The sequence below is a fragment of the Coturnix japonica genome, chromosome 34, assembly GCF_054131305.1.
Source record: "Coturnix japonica strain WE chromosome 34, WE-NBRP24, whole genome shotgun sequence".
In the NCBI taxonomy this organism is placed as follows: domain Eukaryota; kingdom Metazoa; phylum Chordata; class Aves; order Galliformes; family Phasianidae; genus Coturnix; species Coturnix japonica.
In genome coordinates, this window is record NC_140696.1 from 5,888,410 (window position 1) to 5,904,209 (window position 15,800).

At 44.1% G+C, this 15,800-nt stretch overlaps 1 protein-coding gene across 5 annotated transcripts in view; it reads left to right on the forward strand.

Moving 5' to 3' along the window:
* The window catches only part of ARHGAP32 (Rho GTPase activating protein 32), a 132,513-nt gene that overhangs the window by 35,567 nt on the left and 81,146 nt on the right, over nt 1-15,800 (forward strand). For 4 of the 5 annotated variants that reach the window (XM_085525789.1, XM_085525792.1, XM_085525791.1 and 1 more), the window contains exon 2: nt 11,028-11,136. In XM_085525789.1, the coding sequence (XP_085381915.1) occupies nt 11,029-11,136 (108 nt within the window). In that variant the 5' untranslated portion in view covers nt 11,028. Of the gene's footprint in view, nt 1-4,104; nt 4,277-11,027; nt 11,137-15,800 lie in introns of those variants that run through there. The other variant, XM_085525790.1, reaches the window with a different exon arrangement.

Consider the following 15,800-nt stretch of genomic DNA (forward strand, 5'->3'; position numbering starts at 1 on the left):
CTGGTAAACTTTATCATGGCAAGGTTTCCTTCTGCGTTTGGTCTGATTAAACAGCCTGAATCCATAATTGCTTTGAGCTTATGCACAATGAGATTAATACGTTTAACATCCTGGCAAACAGTGCTATCAGTCTCCCATCACAGGTTAAATCAGAAGGAGTGAAGTATGTGTGATATCACAGGGTAAATCATTACATCTTTCCTGTTTTTCTCCCTTCACAACTGGAGGTTAGACTCTGTCACGGGGCTGAAAGGGCCAATGTCCTCTGGGAATCTCTGCTTAAACTGGGCTGTGTGTACGCAGCAGCACCGGAGACTGGAAGAGTACATTTAAAGAGACTGCAGTCTGCTGGAGTGACTTTTCATCTGTAGCATAACTGACCCCTCAAGCACTTAAAGAGCAGCGGTTGAGTTACTGTAAAATCACAGGTTGGCTTTAAAAAGTGCGCCTTTTAAGGTACGCTTTGATTCTGTTGGGGTTTTATTCCTTAATTTGCCCTCCGGTTTGAGTTTTTAAGTGCAAGTCGGTTCACGTTGCTCAGCTTTCCTATGCAAGATCATTTCATAATTGCAGTGAGAGCTGCAGATATGGCTTATCTGTGTGACTCTGTGAGTGGAACTTTGAAAATATGAAATGCTGAGAGACCTGCAGTGAATTAACAAGAAGTTCTAATGCTGCCTTGCACGTTGCGTTCTGATGTGCCTATAATTCAATCCCAGCGACATTTATGTGGTCATATATATGTCCTAATGGTTGATCTGGCAACAAATTTCCCTGTTTCTTTTCAGCTACTTGAAAACCAGCAGGCCAGACAGCTTTTGTGTGTGCAGGTGTGTAAGTACACACAGGCAGCATCTCCTGTGCCAGTAGGGCTGGCCCAGCACTCAGGTTATGCCCATGGGAACTCTTGGTTGTCTCCTACAGGCAAACAGCAGCAAATTATGCTTCAATTATTTTTGCGTATCCTGATGAAGTACCATGAAATACTGCTTTAATTGCAGAGTACATCTCACATTTAATGAACTCTGGCTCTGCAGCATCGAGGGCAAGTGCAGTGTTGATTTCAGTGACACAGCACTGTGCAAATGAGGTTTTTTGTCTGATTACAGCTAACAATATATGGACGTAGGATGTGATACTGGTAATAAATACCTTCTCAGATGTAAAACTGGTGTTGAACACCAACTGATGCCTGTACAGACCTTTTAATGGGTGTTTACCCCCTTTCTGGGCAACTTACCTGGTGTTACCTGCTAGAAAAAAGGTGCGATTGTTGGCTTAGAAGGGAAAGCAAATATGCCATGCTCACAGCTGCTATTGTCTGGAGCAACCCACCCATTCTGGGACCTGAGCAAGACAATGGTGTTTGCTGTAAGGAGCACACTGCAGAGCAGCAGGATACGTGGTGTTCCAGTGCATGATCCTGTGAAATGAGTCAGGAAGGTGAAGAGAGAGAAGGGCAGTTGCTGAGTGTTGGTGCTGAGTGGATCCGAACCCCTTGGCCATGTGTGGGGAGCTTAAAGCAGAGAGTGGAGATGGACACCCCATCTCTGGGTGCATTCAAGGCCAGGCTGGATGTGGCTCTGGGCAGCCTGGTCTGGTAGTTGGTGACTGCACCTGGTGGGGTGGTTTCAACATCTCATTTCTTGGTGAGCCTGTTGGTCTGGTCACTTCATTATCCCATCTTTTTTGCGCAAGTGCCAAGGTAATAGAAGTGCTTCCATTTCCCAGACTACCTTTGGGTGCTTCAGGCAAACACTTTCAAAAGCTGACCCAAGCTGCCTTGTTTTTATGTCAGACTGGAAAAGCTATAAATCTGTTCATCACCCATCCATTTAGGTTACCCTATTGCACCTGTAGCCCTTTTTAATGTCTTAAAAATAATCAGGCCGTGTTCTTTCTCTGGCAGGTACTCTGCCAAATCAGTTAAAGCTTTATTTGCCTATTTATTTATTTTCCCAAGAGGTCTTTTTATTGCTGACAGCTTGAGTCAGGACAATTAAAGCTTGTGGTGAAATATTCCAGCTTCTATGATACAGTGTGATTCGGGATGAATTGTTTCTTAGTCACACTGAGCAGTGCAATTAACACTCTGTGTGCTGATAGCTGAAAGGCAACAGTCTGCCAGCTATGTGTGGCTGCTGACTTCTTCCTTTGCAGTGTGGGGAAGCAGAAGTGCTGTGCTCTTATGGTGCTGTCTGTGGGCTGCTGGCTTTGGGGTGCAGGCTGCTGGGTGGGAAGAGGCAACGGGGATCATGGCCTTGATCTGGGCTTTGCTGGCTCAGCCAGTGGGTAAATTCTGATGTATTATTCACCCTTATGCCAGCAGGGGTACCAAAACGTTGCTTTTCTATGGGGACATTTGAAGTTAAGCCATATAGCTCTTCACGATTACGTATAAACGTTACTGCAGGGCAAAGCTTTATTTTATTCCACTTGGCTTTTTTGAAGCAGGATTGTGAAGTGGATTTTAGTGGCTGAGTGTAATTTTGAGCAGGATTGTCCTTGTTTATTACGTTCCCCTCCTGACCCCATAAATCCCAGGAACGCTGCCCCAGGCACCGGGTGGGGATGGATGTTGACACAGGTGTCAGGAGCTGCCCTGTTCCATACTGGGACTTCCTGTTTTTTAACTGCAATTTATTTTGATGCAAAAGCCCACAATCCTTCTTGATCCCTCACTGCCATACACATACATGGCTTTTCATGGGCTAGCCGTGAAATCCCAGCTTGGCCTGTCCCAGGATGGTCGGGTTTACTTCTCCCAGCAGTGAGGATGGACAGTGCCATGTGTTAACCAGACAGGCTGAGGATGTGATGGCAAAGGAAAGGATTTAGGAACTTGTGCAAAGTGCTGATGCCTGTTCTGATACCAGACCTTCCTGCCTGAGCCCTTCTCCCCTTGCCTGCCCTCTGGCTTTGCAGTTCTCTGCCATTGCCAGCAGTTACTCTACTGCTGCTCTGAGAAGGAACTGGCATCCTCTCATCTTTTGTATCCCGTACATAGGCATAATAGTAGCAGGGATACCACGTAGAACTTGGACAGATGGAATCACGCCAGGAGAGGTTTTAAAAGCATGAAGGAAGTGATAAGGGATAGGTTTTTTTTTCATGTGATTGGGTCTGTAAGTGAAGAACACTGGAAAGGAATCGGTTACCTGATACGTTTGTTTTTTCTACCCCAGCCTTGCAAAGCATGTAAGCATCTGCTTAAATTTCACTGAACTCTTTAGCACAGGGTGAAGCAGGCAGCTACCTGCATGCCTTGGTGCTTCTGCAGCCTGCTTCCAGATGAGGGGCAGTGCAGGAGGGCAGGGGATTTAATGTTCTTCAACTGCTGCTTGCAAAGGGGAGAATGAAAGCAAGAGTGCTCAGACTGAGCGGTGAGATCTACACGGTGTGACTGCTTGTCTGGCAGGTTGGACTATGCTATCTGTGTTTGACAGATAACATTTAATCTCACTGTTTCAGGGAGATGTATAAGAGCTGTTCAGCCCCATTAGGCATAGGATAGCTGTCCTGTAAAGTCCTGCGAGTAGAACAGGAGCTTGAATTTCATGCTGCTTTCTCAAGAGAGCAGCATTGGCCACGCAGAAGCATCGTGTCATGTCTGTCCTGTCAGTATTCATTGGCTTTGTGGGCTGGGGAAGTGAGCAGCTGCCCCAGCCCAGCTCCATCCTGAGCAGTGCTGTATTCCCCAGGCTGCTGTTTTCTTTCCACTCTGTGCTTACCTGGCTTACTTCCTGGCTGCGGCTTCCTATTGTGTTGCTCACAAAGCAGAGCCTGTCTTTGCAGAGGAGTGTGTTTATCAGCCTCCCCAGCACTGGCAAAGCAGGGGTTAAGCCAGCTCAGTTTGCTGCTCTACTTGCTCAGGTGAGCAGAGTAGCAATAAAGAATGGCTGAGGAGGTGAAAGAGCAGCACCTTTGTGCACTGAGCTTATGGGACCTTGCAGAGTTCCATGCTGGGTGCTCTTATTTCTCTTCATTTATTTTACACCGTGTTTGATGGTAGACATTAATTCTTATGGAAAAGACTGCCCAATCTGCTATTTTTTTTTCCTTTTTTTTTCCCTGCTGAGTCATTGCACAACTCAACAGTCATTTGTGTGGTTTGCTTCCTGGAGCCTTGAGTCAGTCTCATGCCTTCCTTCTCGCCTCCTGCATTTGCTGTTACTGTGCTGGCTCCAAGCAGAACTCCATCAGATGGTCCCATGCTGTCACTCCGTGGTTGGGGTGAGTGAGGCATGTCCTGAAAGCAGGATTCACCCCGTGCTCAGTAAGTTGTTTTTACTACCATAATATTAGCATTGGAAAATTATTAATCTTCCTGCACAGCAGCAGTCTGTGAATGCAGACATTGGATCTTGTATCAGAGAGGACAAAAAACCTTGTTTGCTTTTGCTTTTTTCTTGCATTCCGCTGTTGGCATCTGCTTAGTTTTAACACCCTTTGTGTTTTTCATCCTCTATGAAATGCATTTGGAAGGTTGGTTTCCTTTTTGTTTTTGAATGCCTTTGGATCATCTCTGTGTATGTATGTACATCACTCCCCACTCCTTTGGTGTCTTTAAAATCAAGTTGATGCTTGGGTAGGTATATCAAGGACTTTCTTGTGCTGCCTGATATTTAAGATTGAAGTGGTTACCTGGTGATGCTGCATGATGAAGCATTGCAGTGCCCATTCAACCTCAGGTCATTGGCTCCAGCATTTGCCAAGCTAAGATAAATGTCCGGGGTCTCCATGCTCAGTGTGAAGAGCTGTGCAAGCACATCAGGATGGCATCTGCAGAAGCCCACTGAGGTTTTACTGGATAGGAGATGGTCAAAGCCAAAGGGAGATCTCTGAGAGGAGTGCATTAAGATCTTTGTGCTGCTGTATCCCAGCGAGGGTGAGCTGGGGCTAAATGAGGTGCTTGTGACCTTCGTTAGGCCAACAGCACTTCTTGGAGCACTTGGCTGATGGAAAGCTTGTTGGTGGAAGCTTCAGCCTTCCTCTGAAATATTGGGCAGGTTATTTGAGCTGTCAGTTAGTGTGAGTCTTTGGAGAAATGGAGCTATTCTCCTTGCTCACCTCTTGTCTGCTGCGATGTAGATAGTCCTCGCTGTGCCATTTTTTAGTCTCCTGACATATTCAAGTATAGTTCAGCATCGTGGGGGTTGCTGGGTACTTGACAGTAGTGCCTGTGATCAGAAGCTGTTCTAATAGACTTTACGCATGGTGTTTCAGCTTTGTGTTTCTCGGTGTAGCCTTTGGAGTATATTTTGTTTTATGATATGCCATTTCTCAGTCTTTCCTCCAAAAAGAAAAATAAAGCTAAATTAGACTGAAGCCTTGGCTAATTGTTCTCTCTCTGTTCATCTCCGTGGCAGCAGGAAACCTAGCAGCAGGGTTTCCATTCACAGCTGACGTGTGTGCCAGCTTGAATGCTTTTGTACCAAAAATGCATATGTGGGTGTTGAAGGTGAAAATGATTGGGTAGTAGTGGTTACAGCTGGATCTTTGAGAACTTGAAGGGAGATCAATCATCTCTTTTCTGCTCTGGTAAAGATACTTAATGTTTGCAAATCATTCCAAGAGGGCAAAGTAACTGATTTCTGGTAATTGAAGGCTACACCATCGCTGGGTCTGTCTGTAGTGCTGACAGGTTCTACACGAGGTGAGGGTGGGAACTGTGTAACACCTTTAATTACAGTCTGCAGGTGCTGCTTCCACTTGTCACCCCTTATTTATTGCTCTGCAGCCACTTGTTTCTTCATGTCATGCATCAGAAATGCAAGCAGTAGATAAGCAGTCCTTGCAGGTTTGTCCTGGTAACTCCATCTACTTTCCCATCCATGTTAGCTTCAGAATGACCTGCTTGTTTAGAATACACATCTCTGCTACAGCAGGAATAATTGCAGTATAGTTTGCACTTACTGTGGCCATATGACCCCTAACCCGGTCAGATATGGCTTATTATAGTTGTGGTTCTCCATTTAATTCAATTTAAGGGGTCAAGAACCATGCCATAGAAATAACAGTGCAGCATATTAGTAGTGATCTGCAGGCATGAAAATAACTGAGCATTTTCCTCTTTGTTGTTGATACCTTTGACGTGGAGTGATAGCAGAAGTGCTTTGTAAATAGGATGCTGGGTCAGCTGGTCATTTAAGATAAGTCATTAAAGGCAGAATGGCTGGAACTACTCTTAAGTTGTTTGTTATGCTTGCTTATCTTTCATTCTTTATTTGGTCAATCAGGTTCTGGTGTCCCAGAGTTCATTTCCCTTCTTGTCCCTGCCAGTGCTCATCTCTGGATGTTCTCCCCTGATTTCTCCCACAACGTGTTCCCTGTAGTGAGCTGGGCAGATAGGGAGGCTTTGCTGTGGGAATGATGCCCAGCTCTGTGCTTGTATTTGACCAGAGATGGGGTTTCCCTGCAAAGCAGCTATCTGACCAGACAAGTTGCAAGTGTTGTTTCGTGTTATGAACAATTGTCATGTTAGCAGCACACGAGACTAATTGCAACTGATGAGTTGATGGTGCTTGATCATTTAAAGCTCTGAAAGCATCGTTTTTCCAGTATATGCTTGCATTAGGAAGGATTACATTTATCGTGGCTTTGCGTTACCTCTGAACGACAAGGAAATGAGAAATGAGCCCAGATGAATGTCCTTGGATCTGGGTTTGGGTCATGCTTTGTAATTTTGGGGTAAACTTCAAAACTTTTCCACGTTTGGATTAGCTGTAAACAGCTGGTTTTTATTACTGATTTGTGTTATGGTATTTAAGGGCTCCAGTGGAAACTGGAATGGCTTTTGTTGGGCAGTGAGGAAGCCATGAAATGAAACCGTGCCCAGAAGAAAGCATGGACTCAAAAAGCAGCCATCCTTCCCCATCTCTGTGCTCCAACATCAGGGCTGCTCGTAGCAGTTCATTAATTGTAAATGAGAGGCCAGTACTCTTTTTCCATAGAGACAGTTTATTCCTTCACGTGTTCTTGAATCAAACCAGAGGAAGCCAAGCTGAGAACTCAGTGTTTTCCTAATTCTTACTCAGGGCAAAAGTGATAAGAGAAGCTTATTTAAAGAATAAGTTTTCTAATTGACTGTCAATGTGTTCTGGAAGAAAATACCAAGCACTTAGTAAAACAATGCCTTTTATGTGCTGCCAGAGGAAAGAGTGGTTTTGTCCAATAATACATGTATGCAGAATGATGAGGATTCTGTAATTGCTTTTTCAGTAAACCTCTATAATATTTAAGAGTATGGCTTGGAGCATGTAAAAGCCAAATATTCTTTTCATAAAGTGTTCAAAGAAGTCCTCCTTTTGCAAAACCTGAATGCAAATTACTAAAGCCAAGTTTAGCAGAGCCCTTAAGTAACATTGCAGCCCCTTGCAGAGTGTGGATGGGTGTCTCACTGCTTACTGAAGTACCTTGCTATGGGTGTTCCTGAGCTGAGACAGAGCACAGCTGGCTGAGGCTGGGTACACAAAGCTGCCAACATTGTGACAGAGGAGCAGAGCCATCCTTGAAAGCTCTGATCTTACTGAACAGCTGCATGGCACAAAGGAACATTTCGTACTCAGCTCCTGCTGCCCCATCCCAGCAGTTCTCCAACCATCTCTGATACACCAGGAGCTGAAAACCACAGATATAAACATCTAAAACTAAACAGATGCATCCCTGTTGGCACAGGTAGTGTGTGGAGTCACTCAGAGAAATTAAGGTTAGTCTCTGCTGACTCATATTTGAGTAGCAGCACAGGATTTTTAAATGGTTCTTCTGTTGTAGTCTAGTGTTTCTCTATTAGTTTTTCTTACCCAGTGGCTTCCCAAACAATCAAATTTTGGCTTCCTAATGATGAACTTACATTAAAAGTATCCACTGTAGCTGTCAACTTAGCAGAATCAATCACAGAAAGCCATTTAGTTATGCTAGGTTTTCATTTAGTGGTCAAGAATTAAATGTAGTCCCATCTGTTTGTTTATGAGGTGTGTTTATTTATGAGGTGTGCTGACCTTGGAGGTCTTTTCTGTCTCCACTCTGTGTGAACCTTGAGACAGACTTCAGAAAGCTTATTTTATATAATACAGACAGACATAATGTAATCAGCAAGGTGTCGACAATGCTGATTTAAGAGATGGGAAATTAAATTCTCTTTCAGGTCAGCACTACCAGCCTTCAATTCCCATCTCGTTTCAGTGTCCCTGGGGCTCTCGAGCTATCTCCACTTCCCATATTGCACAATTATTTGTTCCTTTCCACTGTGTTATTTTAATTTCATGGATATAGAGTTTGCTTGGAAAATTGGGTTGGTGGAGGGTGGGTGTCTCCTGGTTTCATTTTTTCCCCCCTATCTCTCTCATGGTAGCACATATCCTTTTCTTTTGTGGTTTAAGTCTGAGGCCAGAAATAAAGACATGCTGATGTTTCTCTCTAGATTCCAACTTCTTGCACAGGTGTTAAACCCTACAAACATTACCTTCTTGCATGGGGACAGACAGGGATGCTGCATCCAGGCTGTTGTTACATTTGCCCTTTAATATGCAGTGGATTGAGGGTTTTTGCACCATGCTTCAATTGTAGTGAATTATTGGAGCCTAAAGGAACCCCAAATCTCATCTGTCTGCATTGTATCTTCCTAATCCTCACAGTGGTGCCCATAAAGCATTGCCTCTTGAACTTGCAGCAGCACATCACAGTTCCATTCTGGTTGCTGTCTGCTGCCCCTGCTCTTTGCCCCTCTCATGAGCAGTATCTTTTAATAGTGTCAAAACTGAAGAGTGCTCATTGAAGACAAACATGTTTGCTAGGAGCAAGGAAGATGAGCCAAGTGGATGCACGGTTCCCTGCAAGCAATGCAAGGATTAATCTGCAGAGCGTTGTTAGCACCCTGATAAAGTCTGTGTTATTTTGGCTTCTTTTGTGCAAATTGAGTGGCATAAATTCCAATTTTTATCAGATAATATTTGAAGCTCGTTGATTTTAAGCATAGATTTGTGTCAGCAAAGGCCATATTTAAATTCAGCTTTTTGGGTAGAATTTGTATCTCAGAAAGCATCACTTTCTGTGGAGCTCTAAATCCTTTTGAATCATCGCTTCCATGGGGTAGAGCTGTGCTTTTCTGTGGGCTGAGAAACCTCCCAGCAGAACAGCAGTGCTGTATACATAATAAATAAATGAATAAATCAGTTATCATCGGCTCTTGCTGCTTAAATTGAGGTCAGAAAGAAAAAGTCATTTCAGGGAGAAGCAGCAGGGAATGCTGACCTGCCCAGTGTCCCACGGGGGGAGTGCAACCTAAAGATCAGGCTTGGCATTTCATTTAAGAAATATATAGCTGGTCTGAAATGAGTATCTGTCAGGCAGGCAATTATCTGTGTGATATGAGGGGTCTGGTGCTCAGAGTGCCTGGTGCTTCCATGCTATCACATGGCTTCCAAACCATCAGGCATCTCTGGATGTAATTTGTCAGCACCTCGTGTTGTCCTGGGGGAGAACTATCAATCAGCAGTGAAGTGGCATCAGGGTTCTGGCAGTCCTGCATGCAATGGGTAGCATTTCCCATATCTCACAGTCAGTAACTACAGGCAGGGATGTGAGCTGTCCTGCAGGGCATCGATGCTCACCTATTGCCAGTAGTGCAGGGCTGCAATAGTGGGCTTTGGTTCCTTGCAAGCAGTGCTGAGGTGAATGACAGTTAGCAAATCAGGGTTGAGAACGTGGAAATGGGCATTAGGTGTTTTTTGATACAGTTGTGTCATGTACAGGTGTACGAGCTCTGACTTGAAATTCATAAGCCTGACCTAGTAGAGAACTTTAAAGAATGGGTGTGAAAGAGAGCCGTGCCTTTTGTGAAACATCCTGCAAACATTTGTTCCAGTACATTTGATTCCCAATTTACACCGAAGAAGGATTCAGTCATCTGAAGAGAGATTGCTTAATGACCTCTGTATGGGCAGAGCCGTGATTAATGTAACGGTGTCGGCTGCTGTTTGATGGGCACAGAGAGCTACGTTGCAGCTGAAGAAGTGGCATTTCAAATACAATGGTATTTCTGTCATTACAGGTCATATTAAATTGCAGTGAATTTTCAGTCAATTACAGCTCCTGTGAAATAGCCAAGTGTGGGCTGTATGGAACAGAGAGGGTTTCATTTGTCCCTTGATGTTTACAGAACGTGTCCGTGTTTTACGTCAGTGCTGGTGGATATCCATGTATGTGATATTCCTCGTTCTGTTTCATTTCTGCTCTGCCCTGGGTAGTGACAGAGGACAAGGAGGTGCCTGGCCACCCAACTCCTGTCTTTCCTTCGGGATAAATTGTAACGATGGCTGCCTGCTTCTAGCTACAGTAACATCCCTTTGGTTTCAGAGGATGCTTCCATGCTCCTCTGACTGTTTCCCAGCTGCTGAGTTTGTTACCACTGGGTAACATTGAATTGAGACCTCCTATGGGTGGCTCCATGGGCTCGTTTTGCTGTAGTGTGTGTGTGCATCCTAAAGGCGGGAGGCACGGTGTCCTTGGGCAGCCCTGCAGTGCTGGCAGTGTTTCAGACGCGTGGGAAGTTTATTTGTCAAAAGGAAAGCATTGGCTTTGGTGGGAAATGCTATTAAGAGAACAGATTTCTGATGGGAAATCCAGGGGGAATCGGCATAAACCTGAGGAGTGTATGGGAAATTGATCTGTAATCCAAAGTGAAGTTAAAGGTGTGAATTCAGTCTTATTTTCAAGTCTTAAAGCTGAGGAAGCACTCGTTTTGATAAGCTGCTTGTTTTAATTGTGGATGCAGCACTGATAATCAAATGAGTTACTCTCAATAAATGCCATCTACTAATAAAAGCCTGCCTGAATCTTCGCTGTTAGTGAAGCCACAGCAGATGATGCTGCACCTTCTATTGGCCAAGGACTCAGTGTCTGCTTCTCACAGGCTAAGGGTGTTTGCATGAGCAAACAGCAGCTCATTAAAACAGTCTGAAGGTCTTTCAGTGCTTTAAGACCTGCATAGATGACCACGGATCAAACCTGTCTGTCTTCCTTTTCAGAATGATGAAGTCCTCTTTACATTCAGAAGAAGATGACTTTGTGCCAGAGCTTCAGAGAAGCATCCATCCCCGAGAGAGGCCGGACTGGGAGGAGACCCTCAGTGCTATGGTAAAACACCTGGTTGCATTTCTGTATGTGTGACTTTCGTTCTGAATAACAAGCGCTGCTGGCTGTTGTTTGATATCATGCTTTGATTCTTCCTCTTTGAAATTCAGCTTTTTAAATGGGTTGTGTAGTAGTTTCAGTAAGACCAAAATACTTTCCTTCCTCTGGCGCTTTGTCAAGGGGGAGGGAGAAGGAGCACGCATAACGCTTCTGCCCTATTAATGCGTGCCCCAAAGCAGGTCTGGTAACCAATTAAAAGGTCTGTAATGTCACAACGATTTTCAGTCTGCATTAACCTTGTTTTCAGCAAGACTTCGGAGCATGAAGGGAACTTCTTGTAAAAACATGCTCTTTGAAGCATGCAGCATTGTGGAAGAGCATTATTTTAGCAGAAAGCTGGCAAAGTCTACAGCAGTGAAATGTTAACCTAAAAGCTAACCTGGCATCAGAGGGAAAGGAACTGCAGAAAAGCAAGCACAGAGGCGCTGCTCTTATCCTTATCACAGCACTGCAAATGGGCTGTGGGCTGCAGGCTTCTGCATTACTCTGACTTGTTTCCTTTTTAAAGGAGCACCTCTCTCTGCCTTCGCTTCCTCTTTTCCCATCTCCTCTAGAACTTGCTGAGCTGGGGCAGGAGGTTGTTACTTTATTTAGTTGCCAAATTAGGCAGTTGATCAGGTGGTTTTGTGAAGTTATCTTATCTTACAGACACTTGGCCTGCCTTGCTTCAGTACAGAAGTGTCCAGGTGTCCTATCTTGCTTGTTATTTTCATATATTTTAAATTGCTTCATTAGCATCCTAAGCAGAAGAGGAAATTGCATTCTGCAATGCAATTGGACAAGGGGGAGATCTGAATGCTCGTGGGTGGGATTGCTGCTGCAGGGCTGAACATCATTACAGTGATGTGAGACCAGTGACAGTTTTTCCTTTGCATCAGGTCATATGGATTTAGGATCAACAGTGCAGTGAAACAGGGTTCTAACTCCATCTTGCTTATCTGGAAACATTGCAACATTCCTTTAGGTTTTCTCATTCTTTATGTGACAACCTGGGATTCCTAATTCTCCCATAGAAGATCTGAGATGCTTCTTCCTCTTGAAGCATCGACCTTGTCACGTATGCATTTGTGTTTCCTTTATCAGCACCTTCCTGATCAACCTTTCAAAGGAAGGATGTAAAGTACCCAACCCTTACACTGTGCCCTACAGTGAGAGAGCCTGCATTTCAACTCAGCTTACTTTCACAGGCTGAACAAGCCTTTCTGAGAGATGGTTTAAGTGAATTGGTGCTATTCACGAAGCCATAGAAGAATCCAGCAAGACAGACAAAGCAAACAGAGCATTGAGAGACCAGTGGAACGTGAACGTTCATCCCAATGGGATTATTTAAGGTTTAAAGCACCATTAATATCTGGCTGGATCAGAGGAAGAACATTTTGGGTGAAATATTCATCTTCCTGGATATATTTTTTTTCCTTTATCTGCAGGTATTTCATTTCCTTCTCTCAATGTTGGCCAGCAGATCTCAGTGATGCTGCATGTGTGGGAGCACTGCCAGTTCTAATCAGTGTTGCTTGGCCAGCAGTGTGTGCTGCAGCCTCAGAGCATGGAGCTTCTTCACACTGCACAGCCAGGGCTCGAGTGGGTCACTGTATGATGACACAGTGCTGTCTGTAACCTCCAGGTGTGCCTCGGGATTATCATCTCTAATTCAGTCTCACAATTTAGCTGGCATACTTCATTTCTTAGAGTTAGGGTACTCAGGGTAGTATGGTTGGGTTGCATTTGGCCTTAATGATCTTTAATGTCTATCCCAACCTGAGTTATTCTATGGTTGTTGTAGTCAGTTGGGTGGTTTTTTTTCCCCAAGGAAATTCGGGTCTGAGATTTGTTGCCATTCGTATGGTGGAGCTCAGGGCGAAGTGGTTATAATGTAGTTACATTGTAGTTACAGTGGCTTGTGGTGTTCTGACCTCATGCAGGCTTGAATACATTGTAGATGAACATAGAAACCTCACTTGCTAGTGTTAAGTGAATCAAATTTCCATCCTAGAGACAGGTTTTGTTGTTGCTTCTTATTTCAGCCTTTGGGTAATGGAGGCTGTAAGAGCTTGGAGAAGTTGGATGTAGCTGTGCTGTTTTCTGTTCTCCATTGCTTCTCATTGTAGACAGCTGGAGACCCAACTGGGTGCAAGGCTTTGTCACTTGGAATGAATGTCACGCTCTGCCAGGTGAGGAACTGCTGAGACTAGCAACAGTGCAAAGAGCTTGGGCAGTTCTGACACAACAGACAGGTCTGTGATGCTCATTCAGTTGTCTCTCAAACTTTGCCTATGTACATGCTTTTGTACTTTAGGAAAGGTGATTTATGCATTCACGGTTAGGTGAGCATCCCCTTCCCTCCCCTTTTATCTGCAGTGTGTTTGGAAGTGCTTATTATTAATTTATATGAGTGCTTTGTTTCCAAAGCTGCTTCTTAATGGGAAGTAAACTAAAGGATTTTCTATTAGATAGGACAGAAACTCTATTAATATTTCCATTCTTACTGGCTAATCATGGACACCTGAGTTTTTAGAATCCTTTGTAGGACTCTAATTTGTACTTTCAGCTGTTGTTCTCTGTGGTTTAGCACAAAGGCAGGTGGTTTTCCCAGGAAGATCTGGATGCTTTTGGTACTTTGGGTGGCTCCTTCAGCTCCATTGGAGCTCTATAATCCAGAGTCAGACTGACTTAAATGCTGCAGCACCAGATGGACAGCCTTCATAGGAGTTAGGTCATAGCACAACATCTTGACCGATCCTCAAGGATTGCTGTATTTTATAGCAACCTCCAATTATTTTCTATATTTTTAGAATGTAGCAATATTATCTGCACCACTTTTCTCATGTCTCAGCCCCCAGGTCCCACTGCGCTGCTGGGTAACCTTCACATGTGCCCTTTTTCTTTCTCTGCTCCATTTCAAAAGATGCAGTTGATGATGCTGACTTTCTTTGTGAAATACTTGTGAGCTCTGGGGACAAAGTCATGTTTGAGCCAAGTAATGTTGTAACATATGGATTTTCTAACATCTCTCTGAGCTGATTATGTTACCGTACAGGAAAGGAGCATCTTTTCCTTGTAAGGACCTGAAGAGTGCTCTGTTTCTATTGCTAGAAGAAATAAAGTCGTGAAAGAGAGCCTTTAAATAAGATTTCTCACACAAACCTACAAAACAGCTGCTCTCAACCTATCATTAACTTCAGTGTAATCTGATAGTTTTACCTAATTCTGCATTTTGCCTTCTGTCACTGACTATCTGACTTGCTCTCAGCACCTTGCTGTGGGTGCAGAGTTGCCGTGCTATAAAAGCAGCCTCTCCCTGTAGCAGGATTTAGTCAGAATTTAGTGGGGAAGCAGAATTAAAAGAGTGAAATGAGTGTAGAACTCTTTATTCATGTGCTCCTTTCAAATGGTGCTGCCACAGAATGATAGCACCTGGAGCTGCACTAAGACTGCAGGCAGTCCTGCACTTGAGATAAGGTGAGTGTACTGAGTCCAACTGGAAATAGGATTTCTTTTATATATGTATACATGACATATGTTTCTGAGCAAGGTGGCTTTTTCTGCAGTGTCTGACGCATCTTCCAGTCCCTAAAGCTGTGGTGAGTTTATTTCCTGAGAGATTTGGATCCACATTGCCCTGAGCAGAGTGCTGGTGTTCATCCTTCCAGCTGGGCTCATCCTACATTGTCCACAGTGCATCCATCAGGAGTACATCCCTTCTGGATGTGTCCAGGACTTCTCTTCTACATGCAGCAGGGATTCTACCCCACACCTCTCCGCAGTCACTTTGGGAATCTGGAGATGCAATTAGTGATGAGGTTGTTAAATGTAACCTCAGTATCCCCAAGTGTTACTGGTTTGAAACCAGGTCGCCTAGAAGAGCAATGCAGGAACCTCTAAGTTACCAATAGGAAACCACTAATAATCCATGGTTCTGGCAAATGAATAACTGAACAAGCAGGCAGACAGCTGGCAGTCATCACCCCATTTAGCTTATGCTGGTAGAATTCTCTTAAGGAGAAATGCAAGCCTCCAAATGGCACAGGGGTGAGATTTGTCTGCATGAAGTCCCTATAATGATCCTTGTTCTTAAAGCTGTTCAGCTGGGTTCTGAGAACTGTGGTGTTCTCAGTGTTTGATACTGGGTGAGCTAACATAGCATGGTTTGTAATGAAGGCTTTTTAATGAGACCTCAATATATCACTCTCTTAAATTTGGGACAGAAGTGAGGAGAAAACTAATCTTAAATGCAGTTTATAAAACCATGTGGAATTTGGTGGATGATTAAGGTTTCGAGAAAGATTTCACTCTTGTTAGAGCTGGGCTTGTTCCTCATTCTTTGTACAGTCCTTAGCCCAGAGCTGCCCCAGGTCTTGGCTGTGGCTTCTGCAAGAATGGATGCAAAGGATGGGGATATGTGGAGTTTCTGTTAACAATTTCTTCGTGTTTCATTTCATAATGATGTTGAGCTCTGAATGCCAACCTGCAGGTTCTTTAAGAAATAGAATGAAATAGAAGCTTTCAGGGATATAGAAATGTTTCAGTAGTTACAAAGCATCCCTATTGTGTGCAATGGGGAGGAGCACTGCACTTACCTGCATACTGTGCTAAGCAGGAGCATGCAC